This window comes from Brachyistius frenatus, unplaced genomic scaffold, assembly GCF_029030835.1.
Source record: "Brachyistius frenatus isolate BFR_SWC_R1_liver_20210118 unplaced genomic scaffold, ASM2903083v1 Contig_38, whole genome shotgun sequence".
Classification (NCBI taxonomy): domain Eukaryota; kingdom Metazoa; phylum Chordata; class Actinopteri; family Embiotocidae; genus Brachyistius; species Brachyistius frenatus.
Genome location: NW_027210637.1, coordinates 2,983,290 through 3,006,538, shown reverse-complemented (window position 1 = coordinate 3,006,538; position 23,249 = coordinate 2,983,290). Strand labels below are relative to the sequence as shown.

Sequence of the window (23,249 nt, the reverse complement as noted above, 5' to 3'; positions counted from 1 at the left end):
CCATCTTTCTCTCTCTCTCTCTCTCTCTCTCTCTCTCTCTCTCTCTCTCTCTCTCTCTCTCTCTCTCTCTCTCTCTCTCTCTCTTAACTCGAAACATGAAAATGAAGATCTCTCCGCAACTATCCCATTTTCTTTCTTTTTTTTTTCCTCAATATGTATGCATATAGCCAAGTCTGCATTACCATGTAAAGACCTGCAATGTTTTAAAGCGAAAATAACAGCCCCCCCAAAAAAATCCACAGTCACATGCTGTATAATAACCTACATGTTACAAATCATATCAGTTGAGTTTCAGCTTGCTCTGCGGAAATGTCTGTGTTTATTGATATATGTGGTGCAGCATTGTTAGGCTGCTGTCGGCTATTTCAATCCAAATATTTCAAGTAACTCAGTGTATTCAGTGTGTCGATAATAGTTTCATTTTGAAAGCTAAAGAGAACATGGGATTAGTCATCATGTCTGTCGTTATCCACCATGTGAATTATTCGACAGCTCACTGTAATTGAAGACAGTTATGGATGTTGGACTGACAAAAGGCATCTAATACCTCCACTGGCTGAGTTTACTACAGGCCGCTGGGTTCTATACTACATGAAAAAGATGAGCTACGGATGTTTTCAGCACCACGAACAGCAGACAACAGACCATCTAGCGCCATCTAGCGTTTGATTGGTTGAAAGTGATCGATGACAGTCAAACATAAGCCAATCAAAGATTTCAGTTTATCCACTCTTGAAGCAGATGAATAAAGCTAAGAGAGATGAACAGTTATGGCATGAGGTCTAGTCTGCCTTGGTGCTCTCTATAAACACCCCTCCCAAAGTTCACCTGCCACTGTGAGCTGCTGTCACTGAATGGAACATCTGAAAAAGCTCCGCTCCCATGTGGCGGAGCGACACTTCACCCCCATGCATTATCATGAGCAAAGCCAGAGCTCCCATCCCGAGGGGCATGTACTTTACGTGGTGGGATCATGTCGTGACTCACGCCAGGCGGTATAAATCACAAATAAACTTATAAAGGAGCTGCTATGTCACTGCCTTTGCTGGTGCCCAGGGCCTCGGGAGCGAGCATCTGAAATTGAACCTGAATAGAAGTGACATGTTTGAGAAGGAGCTGGAGACTACTTGATGCTGCAGCCGCACTTCAGGGCAAAGGGCGACGGCGGTGCTTGTCCTGTTCGAGGGCTGCAGTCTGTGTGGGTTGATCGCAAAAGCAATGACTTCAAACTATAATTTTAGCCTACTTCCTTGTTGCAATATTGTTACAGAGAGACGAGTTATAGATCTAAGGATAGGCAATGAATTAAAGGACTGGTGCAAACTAGATGAGGTTTTGAACTCTCTCCCCCACACGTTTTGTAATATTGATGTCACCATCGATGTTCATATTTTCAAATAAAAATAAAATTGCATTACTGTTTTATTTCTTCAAAACATAAACGCCATCAATCAATCTGTTGGCAAGTCTATTTTTGTAAGTCCTTGTTTTGTGACACCCGCGGCAACATCTGTCCTTCTCATCAACTCAAGATTGATAACTCTCGTTTTAGAAAATAGACATTTTACAAACAACAGCACACACACACTCTTATATTACTTACTTTGTTGTCTCAAGTATTAAATTAAACCAGTCAGAAACTTGCAAAGCAGGGAGGTGGGTGGATAAATTGAGTTTTGAAGTTCGCAGCACCAGTAGAGGTGAAGTTAAGGCACAAAATGTGGAAAACACCATCTATTTGTGAAAAGGAAATTAGCTTTTTCTGTCACATGGTCTAAATAAAAGTTCCAAAATGTCCTGCACTGATCACATGTTTGCATGACAACATATTGACAACGTACAAGTTAATATCAGCCTGAGAGAAGATCGACACAAATGATTGCATTCTGTTCTTATGCAAAAATCAGCTGCACATATAATTCACCATCCATAATACATGACATCATTTAAAATGGGCAGCAGGCCTAATTTGAAATGAGCTGAGTTTGGACAATGGTGGGGACAGTTTGTGATTTTATTTGCTTTCTTACCTCAAACTTTGAACAGGAAAAGTCATTTCATTTACTGTTTTTAGGCATAATAAACATTTCAGATTTCATTTGACGTAAATCGGGATTGGTCCCACTGTATGGTTTTTTTTTTTTTTTGCAATGCATCATGACAAGTGTACTCACTACTGCTAAGCCCTGTCTTGTTGATGTGGCCATGAGTCAGCTCCTCCAGCTCCTCGGGTGCTGTTGTGTAGGTGACCCCGACCTCGAAACGTGCCGTCTCCCTCTGCTACCAACAATGAACTGTGCCACAGTCCAACTATTAACACGTCGGGAGGGGGTGGGGGGTGGGGAGGGAAACAGCGAATCAACAGTGACCTCTTCTGGTTGTTACTGGGTACTGCATGCTATTAAAACATAATTAAAAGGCAAATGTAATCAGTTCCAAAGGTTGTGACTCATAAAACACTGCTATACCGTGACCACCCTGTCGCTTCAAGATGATTTAGTAAGTATATTTCGGACTGTTTAAACACATTTTTATTTTTATTTAGGCCTACCAGTCCTCTTCATCCAAACTATAGCCTAGTCAAAATAAAATACACTCTTTTACAAATGTATTTTTTTACCGGTCAGATTTTTACATCTAACTTTCACAATAATTGTTGTTATTGATGTTGTAAGAGTACAGTAGAGGAAATAGATTAATTATGGTGTAAATTATTACATTTTAGGTAAATTGCTTATTTACAAACGTGGCTTTGTTGTATTGTTTATTCATGAACGTTTTTGTTAAACTGTTTGAAATGATCTATCTACCTGATTTCCCTAACTTTGAATTAAGTATATATATATATATTTTTTTTTTGACCAGTGTAAAATGCATGTGTATTTTGGTCAATAAAGTTTTGAAAAAAAAACAAAAAAAAACACGGAACTGTAACTACCTTAGCTGCAGCTGGCTTTCACTAGCAGTTTCTCTGCAGAAGCAACTCCAGTTTTTCATATTTACATTTAACAAGCCAACATATCTTCTGACGCGTTTCACTGTCAACGCGACCGCCAGGTAAGAAAGCGCCTCGCCTGATCAACCTGACGACATCTCCTTCAACTGTCTTGTCGTGAAACCGTTCAACTTCCGAGCTAGCCCAGCTGTTGTTAGCCGGCTGAGCCATTGTTACAAAAACAACAAGTTGATTTGGTAAATAAACAACAGCTGATAAATAAACAACAGCTGGCAGCAGGAGGACGTATATAGACTGCTTTACACAGCAAGTTAGATCGTTAGATCTTCTGTTCTTAGTCAACTTTGACTGTCAGGAACAATAACTAGTTATTAGTATTACTAATTATTATTAAACTAAGTATTATAATAACAGCTTTTCTATTTATTCATGCGTTGTTGTCCTAAAGGCTGGAAAAGACACGTGTCATGCCGGACTTGGCAGGAGCGTTATTGAAGGAACATCTCGGCTGCAAAACAGATGTTTTTGACTGTTTCTGTCCAAAACTGTCGTTTTGGTTTTTTTAGGTTAATATATAAAAATAAAAATGTTACACTAACAAGAAATTTTAAACAACTGCATGCTTCATATAAGTCAAACTGCAACTTATCACAGCCAGTTTAACGTCACAAAAGGAACATGATTTATTTGTCCACATTTAATGCAACTCTTACTTTGTCAGATCGTTTAATGTTTTAATAACTGAATGGCTGCTCTGCTTGTTCTTTGTTGGACAGTAGTGTCCAGTATGGTCAGAATACTCTAAAATCAAATGGTTTTTTTTGTTGTTTTAATGTGCCTTTTTGTTGTTGTTTGTTGCTGTTTTTCAGTCACTTCTCCAGTGTGAACACACCACAGACTCTAAACCTGCTTTGTATTAGAAATAAGTATTCATTTAAGACGTGAAACTGTTGTCAAGTGAGAGAAATGAGTTTTTTTTTTTTCCAGCCTCCTCAGTATCAAGCTGGGAAGCTTCCTAATAAGGTGCTTGTATGAGAGCCTTTTGGATGCATCACGTGACTGCAGTCCTCACAGGGTGGGGGGGGGGGGGGGGGGCACTGTTGTTGTGAAGGCTGGAAACATGGCAATACAACCACAGGCAACTCAGTTTACTTTGTCATTCAGTTTGTTACTAGTATTTGTTTTGTTTATTCATTCAGATTAGGAGACTATTAAACCACAAATGATAAAAAGATTAAATCAGTTTTAATATTTGAATGTTATTACAAGCCACTCGAATATAACTGATGTCTTGGGTGTATGCAACTCAGCCAATTATGATGTCACTGCTCTTTTTAAAAGAAGATTTGAAATGATGGCATTTTAAAGGGTAGTCATTCATTTACATGAAATATAAATGCAGTGGATTGTCTGCTGTGTAGAAATTGTAATGCTGCCGTACCATCGCATATCCTGTGATGAGCTGACAAAGGTTTAAGGAGTATTAACGTTTTCGTCCTGTTGTGAGAAAATAAAGGTTTGAAGCATTGAGGCACGGAGCTCAGTAAACACAGTGAGATCTGGTGGTTTGCTGTTTTTATAGCAGCCATTCAAGGCTGGACAACAACTCTGGTACAACAACATGCATATTAATAGTTGAATTCTTCCATGTGTGCAATGAAAGGCTTAGAGGGCTACTTTATTATATTTCTATCTTTAATTTAATTTACAATAAATAATTGAAAGATGTGGTGTTCAGAGAGCCCACATGAAATATTTGTGTTGATGAGTGACCTGGTGTGCAGGTCAATGTGGACTTGAGGTCATCCTGGTTTACTCTGTAGCTACATTATGCAACATTTCATGAGTGGCAGTGTGATGTGACTGGAAAATGATGCTCATTGAAATATATATATATAAAAAACAAATTTAGGTCAACATGTTCTTATACTTTATTTCCTTCTATTGTGAATTGCTATATTTCTCCTTGGTTTTCTTTTACGGTATGTTTTAGGCGAGTTGTTGTTTAACACAAGGTCTGACACAATGTATGGAACCTGTTAGCTTCACAGGGGTGAAACAGACTTTAGTGCCTCTTTATCATCTGTAAAGTCTTGTCTTGTTTGTATATTTAATACACTCACCTAAATGTTTTTTTGTTTTTTGTTTATTTGGCAGGACAGTGGCTTTTCCACCATGGAGGAGGACCATGTTCACTGTATGTCCTGTTTTAACCGGAGATGCATGGTCAGACCTGAAGCTGGGACTTCTTGTGATCTTATCACCTGTCCTTTGGTGTGTGGGGCTGTATTTCACTCCTGCAAAGGTGATGAGCACCAGCTCCTGTGCTCACTGATGAGGATTCCCTGCCTAAACAGTGGCTACGGCTGCCCCGCCACCCTGGTGCGCAACCAAATGTCTGCACACTTGGAAGTGTGTCCAGCTGGAGTGGTGTGCTGCACTATGGAGTGGAACAGATGGCCGGTGAGCTCCCTGAACTATACCTCCTACGAGAACCTGAGCCGTGGGGTGGAGGAAGTGGAGCAGCTGGACATGGCACTCGCCCTTCAGGACCAGCGAACACTACTGGAGTCCCTCAAGGTGATCGCCATGGCACCTACTGCCCAAGGAGAGCCACTTGTCCCCTTTAGTAAGGAGAAGAGGGCAACACATTCAGCTTTGGCAACCTCTACTCCTGAGGCCTCCACCTGTATTGAGTCACCTTCACAGCTGTCACCCTCACATGAGCCCCAACCGCCCCCACCAGGCTCAGCAAAGGAGAAAATTCTCAGTGGAATTAATGGTTTGAATGAGGAGCACTTCAGCAAACTGTATGAGGCCACAGTTGAGACTGCAAGAAGCTTAGTCGCTGCTTTAGAATTTGTTAGCAGTGCAGGCTCTGGTGAAAGCAGCACAGAGTGTGTCAACAGAGGAGCCGCTCTGCAGACAAGACTGATCAGCAATTTAGACCCTCAGAAAGGACTGGAGGACACAACTCTTGAAGCTGCTGATGGTTTGCATAAAAGAGACAACAAGGAGCAAAGTGTTTGTTCGAGCTGTTTGAGTGAAAAAGGAACCGACTTAAAGGTAATAAACACAAACAATGGAACAATGTCAGGAGCAACACAGGCCTGTCTGGAGACCGCCTGTCCTGTTGAGGTCCAAGACAACGTGAATGCTGGTGTTCCTCAGGAGCCGGCGACCCCTCAAATGACATCTCCATTTGTCAGCCAGGCTGTGGCACAGAGGGCTGGTCATGTGGTCCTGGAAAACAGAGGGCTTGTTCTTTCAGAAACCCATGGGCCTGAGAGGAAGTTCCATAACTACCAGTTCTTCAGGGGCCAGGCCCAATGTTCATTATCTAACGGACAGATAGGTTTCATGCCAGACAGGCCACTGTATCGATCGCGACCCAAAATGGAGGACAAGGCGGTGGATACCTCGGACCTGGAGCAAGATGAGGACCCAATGGGTCTAGGAGAGATCGATCTGATCACAGCAGCCCTGCTCTTCTGTTTAGAGGAGTCCAGAGAGTGTCGCAGGATCTCCGACACCATCTACGTTGACGGTTACCGTGTTGACTTTGGCACACAGACTTTCACTTTTCCTGCAGCAATCTTGGTAACCAACACCAGAGTGGGTGACATGGCCTCGGCATCTGCCTGTGACCACGCTGCCCCACAGCTCTCCTACCCCAGCCCCTTCCGCACTCTCCGCCTAGGCCTGGTCCTGGAAGCCTTAGAGGTCGAGGCGGTCCCACATAATCGTTACCTGCCTACTAACCCCCGCTACCAGCACATGTTCCCCTTCATCTGTGGTCAGTCATTCCGTCGGGACCAATTTTCTTCCCATTTCACAAACGTCCACGGTGACATCCACGCTGGTCTCAATGGTTGGATGGAGCACCGCTGCCCCCTGGCATATTATGGCTGCACGTTTTCCCAGAGGAAGTTTTACCCGTGTACCCGGGGAGCCAAGGTGGTTCACGACAGGCAACTCAAGTCCTTCGGGGTTCAGCCCTGCCCAAAGATGAAACTTCCAAGTGACTCGCAGTCAAACCAATTAAGTGGGCTTCCCATTGAGATACTGTGGCACATAGCTGGATTCCTGGACAGCTTCAGCTTGTGCCAGCTGTCATTGGTATCGAGAACTATGAGGGAGGTGTGTGCCAGTCTCCTCCAGGGCAGAGGCATAGTGGAGCTGCAGTGGGAGCAAAGACAAAGCCCAGGTGCACATGGCACAGTGTCATGGCAGACCAAAAATAGAGTGAGTAGAAAACTAGTACTATAAAACTACCGAACGGTATGTTGTTGTTTTAAATTCAGAATCAGATATTAAATTGGTTACTTGATGCGTGTGAGCAACATTCAAAATAGCTGATGTTCGCTCTACATTAAATATTACAATATTACATGTACAGTAAAGTCAGTGTGGCCATATTGTAACAAGGCTGAAGAAGAGATATTGCAGTGTTGATTTTAATACACAAATGTACGAACATATTTTTTTTTATTTCCTGTTGCAGGTGTGGAGATTCAGCACTGCCTTCAGCCCTGTGTTGTCGTGGGGTTTCACCGATATCCCCAGCATGTCGGACCATCTCAAAAAGTGCCACTTCAACATCGTGGAGCACAAGACGGAGCCCATTCCCCTTCCTGCCATGTGCACCGCCCGAGACGGCATCCTTCGTCGTGTCCTGCGCCACGTCAACACCTGACCAAACAAGGCCCACCTCCCACAGCTGCATTCAACTCACTCTGTTATCTTGTGGATGTTGCAATCAAAAATGTTTTCTGTTTTGAAATAAATGCACTCTTTCTGTATTACACTAGATTATGAATAAGCCTTAATGAAATGACACCTTACTTACCAGATCTGTTGTGGTTGGCCCCTGTGAAGAGAGAGAGAGAGAGAGAGAGAGAGAGAGAGAGAGAGAGAGAGAGAGAGAGAGAGAGAGAGAAAAACAGCATTTAGCTTTGCATGGATTTGTGCTAAAAAAAAAAAAAAATAAATTAAAAAAAAAGCTCCATTATTCTGGTAAAATAAAGTATATTTTCTTGAAGACACATATACACATTAGATTTCTATTATTCTAATATGATATTTTAAAAATGTGGATTTGAAATGTTTTCACTATCTTGCCTTTCAGTAGTAGCAATGGGACGAAGCAGACTGTTGGTTAAATTGCATTATTTCTGTGCGTCAGAGGTTTTGCCAGCACTTTACACAATGTTTGCTAATTCTTCCTCAACTAAATGTTCTAGTGTTTCTGATCCCAGCAGGAGTCGACCCAGTGCAAATCTGTTGACTGGATGTCAGGACGTGAGTCAAAACAGATCACCCAGTAATGCATGTGATTTGCTACCATTTAATAAAGTCTTTACAGCCTTTTGTATGCGTGTTTGTTTTTAAAGCTTCACTGAGTTATTCAGTGTAACATTTCATCGTGGTTATTAGCCACAAGAAAATATCTGAACTTTACCCACAAACAGCTCAACTGAAATTCAGCTTTTAACGACAAAGGAAACACTGCATTGAAACTAAATGCTAGATCTCAGACAGTACGGTCTTGTATTGCAATTATCCAATTCTCTCAACAATGAGTTCAAGTAAGGTTCAGCTGGCATGTTCTTGCAAATATACATTATAAATGCAAAAGCTCATTGTTATGGGCAGTTGGTTAAAATAAACAATGAAAATATTCACGATAAATAGAACTTATTCTGTCTAGGAGCCTGAAAGATGGTTGACATTTAATGTGAATCTAATTAAGTACACAGAAGTGCATGTGCGGAGGAATGAAGGAAATTGATGGTTTAAAGACGTCGCTAAACTTTGTTTTGATCTGTCATGCACGATACATGCATAATATAGAGGTTTGAAAGGGGACATCAAAATCATACCAACTTTTGATCCACAGAAACACAGCAGTCGAGTACTGTGAGGCACAGAGGGTTATTTACTTTCACGGCCTGTCATGGGGAGCGAGGGACCCGTGAGCCCCTCTGCGGAGTATACTGAGTAAATTTGACTTGGTTTTGCACATTTGCTGAGTGATTTGTGTTGCCTTTTAATTTGAAATGGTTGTAAACTTGCTGAATCGATCCTTTGTCTCGAAGTACTGATGTTCTTTAACGTCAAAGACGGTGCAACTTCTTTCCAGGTAACAGGGTAACAGAGCTCCTTGCAAAACTGTCTTTCGACAGACACGTGTTCATCAGATATGTAACAATATTTTGAATGGCTGAGTGAATTGAAGTTACATTTTCCAAGTGGTTATAATTTACAATAGATCAACTTAACTTTCATCTGCAAAATGTTCAGCATTTCTGGAGCTGGCTACTATCAACTGTGATCATGGTTTAATGACTATCCATCACAAACATAGAATTATCTTTGTTTTAATGTGAGTAGTTGCTGGTGACTTTGGATTCATCTGGCCTCCATCCAACTCCTCTCCTTGACTTTGGACCAACTCTTAACTTGTGAATCACTCTCAGAGTCATGAATCGGACACACTCTGGTGTCTCACTCCTCTCGTCATCAAGGGAACGTCCAGCACCTGTGAAGGTTGTTAATAGTTCAACTGCTGCTGGGATTTCTGCTGAACATTTAGTGGTTCAAATTAAAAGGTTGGCTTCCTTTCTACAGAGCTTCATCTGTTTACTGAGAATAAAGACACCATGCAAGTGCATGTTTGATGCCATCACTTTGACATTTCTGGGGAGGAGCAGAGGTATTTACTGGAAGTAATCAGTGTTGGGTTTTCTGTGATTCTGAGTTGTTGCCGCTAACCAGGCACCACGCTGGATTACACTCTTGAAGTGACTACAGAAAAAGGCTGCATGCTGGCACATTTGATCATTTGTATGTTTCCTTGATCGGTACTGAGAGGCAATCTGAACACACGCCGCTAACCAGTGTTCAGTTGGATGATAAAACCGGAAAAGTGAGCAGTAAATTCATGTTGGTGTTGGTGACACCCGAGGAGGATAAAATAATGTTTCCCTTTCACAAATGGCTGTCCAGGGGGGAATTTGTGTTGCTGAGAGGCGGCAGAGGTTTGTCAAGTAAATTTTAAGCATTGGTTGTGTCAAATGGACAACATGAATGGGAAAAAATACTGTATTATTTTATTGATGTTGTTTGTATACAAAATAATGTGACTAAATCAGTTTTAAAAGTATCTTCAGAGCTGCATGATGAAATTGAAGAGCAATGGAAGCAGCGTTTTCTGTGTAAAGCGAGTTAAATAATTACCTTTAGAGTAATATATCATGAGTAGTGATTAAATATATATATATTTATATATATAGCCCTCTTTGTCAAATACTCTCCCAATCAGCGAGCAGAAGATGCAGGTGCCACCGTTTACACTAACATTTATAAAACAATAGCCGTATACAATCACTAGTCTAATAACCTACAACCATGTTATTATTTAAGTCTTAAAGCTATTTTGGACCCAGAGGGAATCAGTAACGGGAATTATACTGTGCAGGGAAAGTAAACATAGAATCATTGGTCTCATCAAACATCGACGTTATAAAATGAATTATTTTCAGATGATTCAGTACACTATTTTAAAATCTTAAAATCAATTTTTTTTTTTGTGTTCTAGCTGCATCAACAACCTTCTGAGCAGAACCCCATCTTCCTGCCCAGTAACCTGGAGACAGCCTGGCTGCTAGCGAAGATATTTGTTAAGTGTGGATCTGATGGAACATGAGGCAATCTATCACCTCATGGGCACTCACTATCTGTCAGAAGTCTTTGCTGTGGCCGCTTTCCGCTGCTTCCCTGTGATTCATCCCCTCTACAAGGTATAATTACACATTACACAGCTTTTCAATTGTAAAAATGTAGAGGAGGAAAACCTATTTTGGGCTGTAGACCCCTTTGGGATACCTCCACTCTAAAAATGATCTTTATGAGAATATAAATAACCTTTTTTTATTTGTTTTTAATATTAATATTAATTTTATTATTTTCTGTCTGTGTTGCTGCTGGTCCCACACTTCCGTTACACTCTGCACATAAACATTTTGAGCCGCAAATTACTTTTTGGACCTGGGGGCGCTTTAGATAAGGTATGACTCTATTCACACAGGTTTTTTATAATTTACATTACTTTTAAAGGTGTTTTTCATTTCAAGAAAAGTAACTTTTTTTGTTTTTGGACTGTTATTATTCGAGTTGTCTGGGATATACTTAATAAAGTATATACCTACCTACCTACCATATGAGGGGATGAAAGAGCTCGCCAGAAGGGGGCTCACTGAAATGACCTACAGCTCCCTCTGTCGGCCTGACAACATCACTGCACGACGACTGGAGTCCACCTCCAACTTCTACTACAGAGATGACGGTTTGAAGCTGTGGAACATTATTAACAAGTCATTGAAAACATTGACAGTATGAAACTATTGCTGCAGCAAACTGATCAATTAAGCAACAACATTTCATGCGTGTTTTTGAAAGTACAGCAATGATTGAACAGCTCGTCTTAATCTCAAAATGACATCCATCTGTTCTGTTTGTACCAGCTTTGTGAAGGCTATGGTGGAGCACTATTATCCCTCTGACTGTGATGTGTGCAAAGACGCTGAGCTGCAGGGCTGGATCAATGAGATATTCATACATGGCTTCCTAGGAAACAAACTCGCAGGTAAATTGAAAATACTAAAACATATACAATACAGTAGCCTGAAGTATGATAATGTTCATTTAATGTGGGTACCAGTGGAGGCCAAAGATTAACCAACAATTTACTGTGCTGCTAACAGGGTTTCCAGCAAGCTTTAGTACAGTCAAGGAAGTGATCAAGTTCATCACCATGGTGATTTTCACAGTGACGGTTCAGCATGCGGCACTCCATAATGGACAGGTGGGGCAATAATAAAAACTGTAGTTACAGTAGTTGAGAGCCACATTTGGGTGAAAATATAGATATCTTTGCAGAAAATGACTGGTAAAAGTTCAAGTTGCCGAGTAGAAAAATACTTTTTTGTGTAAAAGTCTTAAAGTATCTGATATTTACTGTATCAGGAGGAATTCTTTGATATAAAATGTATTCAAGTATTGATTCTAAAAGTAAATGCTGTACAGATACTCTCAAAAACACATGCAAGTACGGGAACAAAAATGTTTGATAAAGTATTTCGTTCATTTAGCAGATCTGTTGCAGCCGTCACTCTTTTATGTAGTAATTCTCTTTTGTTTCGGTATCAGTTAATCATGAAATAAAACAAAAAGATGTATATAATTAGACATCCTGTTTTATATGATACTGAAAATAAGACCCAACAGAAAGCTGTGTACATGGCCCAGAAACAAACAAAAAGTCATGCATACTTCCAGAATCTTTTATTGTGATGTGGTTTGACGACCACTTCTGGATGCCCAATGGCTCCTTCCTGATGAGCAAACCTCCTCCCACCACTAAGGGGCAGTCAAGCATGAGGACAATTTTGGAGACCCTCTCAAACGTTGGAGAGACGGTCACCTTCGCAACACTGGCCTGGATCCTTTCAGACAAGTACGCCGACGTGGTAAGTTTAGTGTTCATGAGCACTGAATCTAGATTCTCAAAGTGGTTTGAAAAAGTGTATCACAAATAAAATACTGTGTCAGTCAGACTAATTGTTTTGATCACTTTGCAGGTTCTCTTGGGTGCCTGCCCCGAAGCAGATGATAAAGGAGCTCCAAGCAGAGCTGTCCTACCTCCAGTGAAGCCATCACAGCAAGAAACTCTCAGCTGAAAGTTCCCTACACATACCTGGAGCCTTCTCAGATAGAGAACAGCATGACTCTTTAGGAAAGCCTGAGGAACAGCTGACAACTGTATCTTATCGAGTATAATGGAAATGTATGGATTCCTTTAAATTTATATCAAAATAAAAGTTGAATTACCTCTACATCGCCCTTCTTCAACTTAAAAAGCAGTTAAGCTTTTTGTTGTTTACATTTGTAACCACCAATTACTTTTCCTTTACCTGGTAAACTAGCTGTGACCGAAGTACCTAAAATTGAAATTTTGAGAAATGTAATTTACCAGATTGTGTGCAGTCCCTTTATTGATCCTTGGACCATTCTGTGATGTTAATTAATTTCTCTTTATTTCTTGAAATAAAACCTGAACCTCCTGTTCTGTCGCACTCCATTTCTCCAGCTGCATCTTCAGAAGGCTCACTGTCTTGAGTTTGATTTGTTTTGTTTTTTTCAAATGGTGAAGGTCAGTCGTGGAAAATCTACTCGGGATACTTTAGTTAAGTGAAAGTGCTGGTACATAATTTGAAAACATCAATTACAAGTCAATCTCCAGCATTCAGAATGCTATTTAAGTAAACTTAAGAACTATTAACAAAATGTACACAATAGATTAAATGTAGAGGTACTGGTCCCTGTGATGAATATATTAATACAAATGATAATGTTAGATTGGTTGTACAGGGTTATACGAATGAAACGATATGTAAGAAGAATTTTACTGAAGAAGCAGGTCAAGGTGGTACTTTGTTATATAGTTATTACACATATACTATTACTTGGGTATGTTGATAATCTGAATTTCTTATTTAAAAGAATACATCTGTGTGTGTATGTGTGTGGGTTGCATTACAGGTGTGAACAAATTGTGATTTTATATAAACCTGCAAAGTAACCAGTTACTGTAGGCTACATGTCAGATTAATGTAGTAAAAAATAGAGTTAAAAGTTAAATATGCCCCTCTGAAATATTGTGGCGTGAAAGTTAAAAAAAAAAAAAACATGTCCCTAAAAATATGTGTTTGTATCAACAAAGATAGTCTGAGTACATCTCTACTCCCTGTGTGCCTCATGCATGGTGTCCGATAATTGGAACAGAGCTGGACATCAACCTCGATGACCAATCATCTTTGCTGCAAACTGCACCCTCCGAAACGGGACCGGGTTATTTTTAGACTGCACCGTAACAGTCCACGGGACGATAACGCAGACTATAATAACCCAAACCCATCATGCTAAACGACTGAGGATACGTCATTCAGCCCGGCTGCGACCATGTTATTCAGGTTCGGTGTCATTCTCACTCCGGAGTCTCCGGATGTGGAGGTCTTTGTTTTGGGATCGCGTGAGGAAATGGGCCACTGGGACCCCGACAGAGCGGTTCAGATGACGACGTCACACAAACTCCCGTCACCCGATGAACCGTGTCTGTGGGTCGGAGACGTGCAGCTGGCAGAACCGTTCAGAGACGCGCTGTGGTTCAAGTTCGTCCAAAGACGCAGAGGCGCTTACGTCTGGGAAGGTACGGCGTTTCATTTGACCGCGTGCGCACGGACGTGGCTTTTCACACGTGACGCAGATCAAACGTAACCCCTGAGGAAGGAAACATTTCACAGGACAGCCGAAATAAACCAATACAAACCCTGCGCCATGTTTGGTTCGTAAGGTGCAATGCGTCCTTGCTGCCACGTGATGGCGGTAAAGTGACACTAGTCGTCACTGATTTCATTGAACCTGCATTCTCTAATGACGAAGTGGTGTTTTTTTTTTATCAGACTAAGAGTTGGATTTCCACATTTAAAATATTAAATGACAGGTAAAAATCCTGCATCTTTATTTAATTATGAGAACAAACATAACAATATAAATGTAGATAACATATCAAAAGTAAAAGCTTATTGAAGGATGCTATTATTTACATAATATTAATGAGCATGTTGATGAGATGCTAAATTCTTTATAAACTGTTTGGTTGTTTACAAAAATGCTTTTTATTTTAAAAAGCGATCATGGCATTTCTATTTTATGAGAATATGCAGTGACATCGTGTCAGATGAAGGTAGTGGCGGAAAATGTTAACTCTGTTTTATTCTCTTTGGCAGCACCTACAGCGATAAGCAGTAATTGCCAAGATGTCAATCTTTACTTTGTTTGCTCGGCCATTTACTCCTGTCGCTCGCAGAGATCGGGGAAAAAAACGAAGGCTACATGTGTGCAGGAGTGTCACCCCAGACACCGAGCTTGTTCAGCTTTCATCAGAGGGGCTACAGGCTCAATCGCCCGTGTTACATGTTCCATCAATACGTTGTGACATATTAAGACTTTTATTAAAGAGAAAGTCTGTGAGATTAGTGCTTCAAGTAGCATAAAACGTAGATACAAATCCTACAAAATTGTACTTTAGAAAATGTAACAAGTTACTCTTCACCACTGGTTGTTAATGTTAGAAGAGACAATTTTCTTCTGCACTGGTTGATAGAATAAATATGTATATTATGCCTCTATTTGTTTTGGGGGAAACAAATCTATATTTAAGAGTTCACTGTGTCCCAAATCATCCTAAAATAGGAATTTGCTCACCAACCTGCAGAAATGTTTGTCTTCCTTGTCTTCAGGCAGCGGTGCGAGCCATGACAGGTGCTGCTCATACGATGAGAGGAACGTGGTGGACGAAGGAGTGTACTGCCACCCGATCGGCCACTGGATAGAGGAAACAGGACACACGGATGAGATGAGACACACCACCAACTTTTACTTCAGTGTGGCTGGTCAGAGGGCAATGCATTTCTCCAGGTGATACGGTACAATAAAAGCAGCCTTTGTATGATGGTGTATGGGAATACTGTCAGTGGTGAAATCTCATGAAGCAAGTCAAATAGTTTCGGCTTAAATATTTTAGAAACCATAACACTTAAGCCGGCTGGCTGTGTCCCCGCTGTGTCCTTATGCGACGTTTGTTGGCTTCATCTTTACTCGACAGACATGACAGTGGTATAAATCTTTTTAGGTAACTCTTGGCAAATAAGCTAACAAAACATATTGGGGCGGGGGTGAGGGTCTTTGTGATTTTCAATCATTTGGACTTTAATATATTCTTCACGCCATGTTTGCAATTTCCAGAACGCCCAAGTACCCTTGTTGTAGCCTGTAGTAAATACAAACAGAAATCCATCACTCTCTCCACTGTAATGAAATGTGATGCTAGTTCAAAGTTTTCTGCCTCATATAATACTAAAAAATTAATGAGGTCCTCCGGGGCCGATTAATTTCCATGCGGCAGTGTGATTGTTTAATTAGTTTAAGAATGATTTTTTTTTTGCATTTTGCCTCTATTTGATAGTTTACAGTCTAAAGAGAGACAGGAAACAAGGGCAGAGACAGACAGATCTACAGCATGTAACAGATGTCCCCCAGCGAGAAAATGAACCATTAATATGTGGTGTATGGCCTGACTATTAAGGCACCGGATGCCAAAGTGTTATTGTTTCTTGAACAACCTTGAGAATTTCATCAGCCCCTCTGCTCTTAACTAACAGTTTTCCAACATTACCAGTCGTCTTTAATAAGCCTTGCGCATTGATCTACAGTCCATTACCCACGCAAGTTTAATTTCTGCTTCGTTCTGATACTAAATCCGTCAGAGGAAGGTTTTCTTCAATACTTCAGTGTTAGTCACATCACAATGCCCTTTCTTGATTAAAGTTGTTGAGTTTAAAACTTCCACCTCCCTTTCTTACAGGGCAGACAAAGCCTGTAAAAAAAAAAAAAATGCTCTCATGTCTCTTCACCCCTTTGTTTTTTAACCTTGTTTTCCCATTCAGCTAAAATTGCTGTCTGTCACTTTGAAAAGGATTGTCCTTTCAAAAAAAAAGACCACTACCAGTTGTCTTATCGCCTCTTTAACCTTGCTGGTGATCTCAATAGAAAAGAGAGGGCATCCTTTAGAATTCATTTCTATTTCCAAGGCAACCCATACACTAACTGGCTCAGGTGATTCATAATTACTCAGTTGTATGATGGGAGTAGTCCTCTTTGTCCTCCTGGGTGATAATTTTCTTTCAAATCTATTTCCTATTCAAAAGTCTATAAAAGGGAAACAGTGAGTTGTTTGTCGTAGTTCACAACATCTCAAGGTTTGGCTAGTTTCAGTCATTCAATGGATTTTAAGCTCAATAGTTGCATTCAAATCAATTTATGTTCCACTCAAAATAAGCATTCATCTAAAGGCTGAGCAAAACATTTACAGTTGGATCCTAATACTTCTTTGGTTTTTAATATTTATCACTCGCTCTTAAAACGGCGGCACATTTTTCCCAAACAAAACATTTTCAAAGCGCGACTCGACCGTCGGGTGCTTTGGATGCACACCACCTTGTTACAAATACCATCAGCATTGAGTCCACAGTTCAGTCCCTGAGCGGCTGGGCCTTTATTGCATGTAATTCCCCATTATTCACTGCGTTACCTGAATATAGGAAAAAAAAAAATGCCCCTCAAAATGATCTTTTTGTTTTGTTTGGGAAAGCCAACATTTCTTTGATCCTGCTTGGTTGGTTTTGTTTGTGATTTTGAACTTGCTAAAGTTGAAGCATTTGCTACAATGAGTGAGATGCTAATATTGTCTGAGCAGTCAGTCCAACATTTGTGTCCATGGAAACTTTTCTTCTGTTGTTTGTGCTCTCACCAAACCTGTTCTTTGCCAAAGAGTGAGTGAAAAGACACATCGTTCCGCAACATTACTTCCCAAGCTGGGTTTCTGAAGTTCAACGGTGCAAAACTGTTACAGGGAAAACATCAGCTTTTCATCAAATGATCTAACAGTTTTCATTCCCCTCCCTCATTTTGGTAAAACAGGCTATGACAAATCAGGTCAGATCAGCTGTCGTGTCATAACAATCAAGCAATAATCAGCATTGACGAGCTGCTCATCTTCAAGTTCAGGGTGTAGCTACAGGTTGGCTGGCTTAGTTCACGTTATTTAGTAGCTACCACTAAAAACTCTATTATTTCTGGCTTTCCACACAACACCTCTTATTCATTTCCTGCAAAAGATGAAAGCACAAATTATTTTGGTCAGAAATTGAAAAGGATTCAGACTTAATAAGCAGATTTGATAATGGATTGAAAGTTAATCGATTGCTTTTGACCTGATGAACCCCTGATATCTCCTCGACAGCCACCGTGAGAATGACATTTGTTGTTTTCAGTGAAACGTATTGAAAAAGTGCCGGTGCCTAGAAGGTGAATGTCTGTCTTCAGGTCATTCTTAGGCTGTTTAATGCACTGCTGCACTACCTTTTGATGTGCCAGCCTCATACACCACAAACGACAAGCTGTAACCTTTGGCAAGTGCAATGCTGGAGCATAACCAGCGGCGGAGCTCATTTGCTTAACAGCTTGAGTTGTCTGTGATGAAGACAATTCAAAGAGATGGTTTTGAGGATACATGTTTATATTTGAATGAAATCTCCATATTGATCATAAACAGATCATACCAAATAGTCACACACAGTATCCAGCGTACATCAACCTACTCACGCGTGCCCTCGTTTTGTACCGACTCAGTTCCCCGGCGCACCGTGCACAGCAGAAAATAGCCCCAGGACCTCGGAAGGCAGTGAGCACCTAACCTGCATAAGAATGAGCCGGCTTGGCTGGAGCCATCAGGTTTTTAATTTGGGTCCGAAGACCTTACAAGGCTTATGTCAAGGACCTGTGTTCAGTCGGAAGCGCTGCGCTTTTGTACCAGGCCTATTAATAGCTTTTTAAATTAGTCTCCCAAACCTTACATCCATGTAGCCCCAAGTATCACACACACACACACACACACACACACACACACACACACACACACACACACACACACACACACACACACACACACACACACACACACACACACACACACACACACACACACTCTGCAGTGACTCATTATGAGATTCAAAGAGACTTTTACTCACGTCGTAGCAGGTAACTCGTTTGTCATGCTCATGTTTAGGGAGATGAGCCCTGAGGGGTAATGCAGCCATTTCTACCTTGACTTTTTCACCATTATTATTTCAACAGATCGTGATGTTTGTTTTTCAGTTTGAGTTCACAGTTAAAATCAAACTGGAACAGCTAAACACTCAAGGCAAAACAGACATCTTCCTCTGATGCTAACATATTTATGAACTGTTTAGTAGACCGTTCACGAAAGGAAAAAAAAAAAAAAAAACTCGAGTAGAGACTTCAAACATAGCTCACATTTTCCTTTTCTAATAAACTGAACTTGTCAGTTTAAACTGCTACTTATACAAGACGGGCAACAATAAAATGTTACATACAACCTGGGCAGTTTTATAAAGTCCACTTTATAAGTACATATTGACACCAAGTAAGAAAAGAACTCCTGAGAACAGTTGATTCACTTAATGGCAGAGCTGAGGTCATCTGGTAACTGCAAACTGAGACGAGACACTTTCTCTGCAGTGCCACTCTGGGACGTTGAGGTTTAACACCATCCGTCCTTTCTTTTACGTGTCACCTCCTCCGGTTGTTGACTTTATGCATACCAATGAACACTAAATGGAGTCTGCTTCGAACCGTAATGGTCAGGAAGAAAATAAGGAGAACAAGAGGTCAATAAAGCAGCACTGCTGTGAGGGAGAGAGGGAGGAAGGTAAGAGAAAGAAACATTGGAGAAACCTTTTGCTTATTAGTGACCTGGTAAGGTCAGCTCTCCTCTGATATGTCTGAGACGGTTGTCAAAAAATAATACTTATCATTTTGCACAGGAACAACTTTAAACAACCTATTTTACCACGCAGCAGCCTCTTGTTACCAATCTCATTTGTCCTTTCCGTGTCTGTGGCTCTCTTCATACCTTTTAAATGATCTCATCTTATAATAAAGCTAAAATCCATCATCGCATTTCTTTATTCTGTATCTCCACTTTACATCCTTTACGCCTTTCATCGAAATATTGAAAGACAGATACGCATATAATATGCACCAGTACATTATCTTGCAAATTCCTGAGTGCCTGGCCGGGCTAGTAGAACTACCAGAAGCAAGTAAAAACCTTAATGCTACCCTGCATTGTATGTTATGATCACTTAAATGATTAATGCCTCCTTGTTTATTGACCCCAGGGTGCTGCCTCGTGTTTGGCTGGGCAGCTGCCCTCGACAGGTGGAGCACGTGACGATAAAGATGAAGCACGAGTTGGGCATTACGGCAGTGATGAACTTCCAGACAGAGTGGGATGTGGTGAACAACTCCCACGGCTGCAGGCGCAACCCTGAGGAAGTCATGACCCCGGAGACCATGACGCAGTTATACAAAGACTGCGGCCTCGTGTATGTGTGGATGCCCACGCCTGACATGAGCACTGAGGGTAAGAAGAACTGTGTGGTCATGAGAAGGAACTCAGTGATGATATTAATGGTATTCAGTGAAGATCAAACAGAGGGAGCAGACACAGCTGGGAGCTGTTAGGTTCTTAGAATCTTCCCAGAAGACACTCAAGCAAAGTCCGTGCTTCCAGTACTGTGCTGTGTTTTCACTCCTAACTGTTCTTCATACCATACATACTGTATTTAGGTATATTTAAATTTCTTCTACAAATTGATAAAAGTACTCAGCTAACACATCCAGTTCACAGTGTTTTAATTACAGGTCTGCCGATATTCTATATTTTTCTTCTATGAAGAAATCCAATAGAAAGAAGAAAACCAACAATGAATTGGCCCTGTCAGCAAATATGATCTATGTATCCAAAACTTAGTGTGATATAAAAACTCTATTAAAACACATTAATGACTCATGTCAGTGGTGACATGTGTCTTCCTTCTAAATCAGTAGCCACATAGAACTTAGGTATATACCCAGTAGAGGAGCAAATATGTATAAATCCACAGCTGAAATAGTCCCCAGAAAATGTACTTCTGTTTGAGTAATATTTGCTTAAAAACTACAATTTCCAGCTGAAGCAGCAAAGCATTACTGAGACCCTGAAATAGAAAAGTCTAAAGATTTCATTCAGTAGGTATTTGTAGGCTTGAAGCTGAATACCACAGACAGTATGGAAGCCAGAGATCATTGAGAGATGAACTAACGAATTGTTGGCTTTCCAAGGACTTTACTGCGAACACAGAGTATCGACTGTATCGTGTGTTTTTGTGTTTTTCCGCAGGTCGGATCAGGATGCTTCCCCAAGCCGTGTTCTTGCTTCACGGCCTCCTGGAGAACAGTCACACCGTCTATGTTCACTGTAACGCCGGAGTGGGCAGGTCCACTGCAGCTGTGTGTGGCCTGCTCATGTATGTGCTTGGCTGGACACTGAGGAAGGTGCAGTACTTTGTTGCAGCGAGGAGGTCTGCCGTGTACATAGACGAGGAAGCTTTAGTCCGCGCTCAGGCAGACTTTGTCCAGAAGTTTGGCCAGCTGCGATCATCCTTATCTTACTCGCAGACATGAGGGGGGGGGGGGGGGATTTACTTTGTATTGAGGTCTTCAACTTTGAGGCAGAGTTTACACTTCTGAGAGGAACCACTGGACTTTTTGGAAAAATATGACAAAATCTAAAATGATTTCTGATGTGTGAAAAAACAACAACAACAACAACACTGTATAATCAGTGAGAAAGAAGGTGAAATAACCTGTAGCAAGTAAATTAACTGTTTTTCTACTTAAATCTAATGTATGTAAATGTGCCACTTCAGCTGAGTGGCTTTCAAAATGAGGTTGATCCCCAAGTATATCTGGAGAGAGTTCTGCTGGCTGCCAGCATAGATGGTGCAAACAATGAATCTTCCTGTGATGTGGTAGCTTTTAACTCCCTCCCATTTAGCACATGCAGCTGCAGATTGAAACGAAACGTGAAAAACCACTGTCCCAGGCACAATGGTGTAGTGGGAAACGAAACGTGAAAAAAAAAAGTCACAGTATACTATGTTGTCCGAAATATGAAAAATAAATCATACTATAGCGTGTCGTCCAAAATTTGACAAAAAAGTCATACTGTGAGTCAGCTGAGGATGCTGTTTGTGATTTTCAGTTTATGTCCGCAGGGGTGTTTGGAAAGACCTTTTATTTGAGCCTTTTTTTTTTTTTTTATAGTAATCAATAAACAGAGCTGACATTTTGAGAACTTTTAACTGATGTGTTTAACTACAATGAATGAAAGGAACATGGGGGAAAACAAATAACAAATACTCCAACAAAAAGGTGAATGTAACAAAACCACAGACATTGTTCAGGTGCTAAGGAAACGGACCAAATATTTAGAGAAATATAGATTCTGCCTCTCCTTCCGCTGTTGTATCTCCATCTCCTTCAAAACAAGCTCTGCTCCTCAGTAACGCTCCCCTTTTCAATTATGAAATTATCAATTTTTTTCTTGTTTTGGAGAAGGGTCTTAATGCTGCATGGAAATGACATTCTTTGCCAAAGCAGCAAATCAATTCTTCAAACCAATTCATCAGCCATGCCCGCCCCACTCTGTTAGAGAGGTGCTCTGCTCCCACACATGGATTAATACAGCTCCACCCCATCTCTCAGAGAGCTTGATAGCATTTCCTCTTTATTTATTTTTCTGACAGATGCTATTTCTAAGTAACAAAAACGTCCAGACTTTTTTAATGCATACATAATGTCCTATTAAGACATTGTTGTCTGTTTTGAACTTTCGACTCAATTCTTATTGAGGACATGTTGCTTTTTTTTCGATGGAGTTTGTGTTCGCTGCCCCTGATTTAAGAAAGTTTGTGAATTAGAGAATAGGAGACATTCTTTTCCTCAAGCACAATTCTTCTACCTTTTCATTACTTTTCAGAGAGTTGCTGCAGAATGCAGCGCCTGATGAGGGTGTCAGTGGGGATGGGTAGCTGGGTGCATCTGTGCTAGCAGAAGCGAATCATCATTCATTTCTAAATATTCAAAAAATATTCACAAAACTGAATATGAAACGAGTAAAAAGCTTCTTCTTTTTTTTGACTTAGGGGAAGTCTGTGTATATCTTACCATGTTTTCTGCAGGTGAGTGTTTGGGTTTGTCACTTCATGGATGCAAGTGTAACTGGTAAACATGCTGCATTTATTCCAATGGCTTGTTGTCGGTAATTGATGTTAGAATAGTAATGTCAGTATTGGTAGTCCACAGGATTTCCAGGATCCGATAATCACCTACCACCATTCCTCCCACATCCTTGGATTCAAATTAGAGTCAGCATTGGAAAGCTTTTGCAACTGTCACAGTAATGTACTTTTTATGCTGCAGAACAAACTTTATATGAAATGAAAAATCCACAAATATCTCAAAAAGTTCCATTGTGCCAAGAGAATACACCGTGTATTTGTGTTGTTCCTATTGTTTTCTCTTACATTGTCTCTGCAAGCCATCAGCCTGCATTTATTCTCTCGCTCCTGCATTTACAGACACATTTATTCTGCTGAGGGATCACAGACCAATTCTTTAGATTCACCTCTGCAGCGCGCCTTCTCCTTTATCCCTAAATGGATCCACTGAGAATGACCATTTCCTTTTTTTCTCTGCTGTAAAA

The 23,249-nt window shown here is 40.7% G+C and overlaps 2 protein-coding genes and 1 pseudogene across 2 annotated transcripts; all 3 read left to right on the top strand.

Moving 5' to 3' along the window:
• The first annotated feature begins 2,929 nt into the window (after window positions 1-2,929).
• On the top strand, window positions 2,930-7,877 carry LOC138622767 (F-box only protein 30-like). Its single transcript, XM_069701806.1, has 3 exons — window positions 2,930-3,057; window positions 5,114-7,201; window positions 7,461-7,877. Exons 2-3 carry the CDS (start codon window positions 5,132-5,134, stop codon window positions 7,650-7,652), a joined length of 2,262 nt encoding a protein of 753 aa, XP_069557907.1. The 5' UTR covers window positions 2,930-3,057; window positions 5,114-5,131; the 3' UTR covers window positions 7,653-7,877.
• A 1,035-nt stretch (window positions 7,878-8,912) lies between these two features.
• LOC138622716 (polyunsaturated fatty acid lipoxygenase ALOX8-like) lies at window positions 8,913-12,825 on the top strand (annotated as a pseudogene).
• A 950-nt stretch (window positions 12,826-13,775) lies between these two features.
• Window positions 13,776-22,786, top strand: epm2a (EPM2A glucan phosphatase, laforin). Its single transcript, XM_069701805.1, has 4 exons — window positions 13,776-14,225; window positions 15,319-15,496; window positions 19,840-20,084; window positions 20,883-22,786. The coding sequence occupies exons 1-4, from the start codon at window positions 13,979-13,981 to the stop codon at window positions 21,164-21,166; spliced, it is 954 nt and encodes a 317-aa protein (XP_069557906.1). The 5' UTR covers window positions 13,776-13,978; the 3' UTR covers window positions 21,167-22,786.
• Window positions 22,787-23,249: the final 463 nt, after the last annotated feature.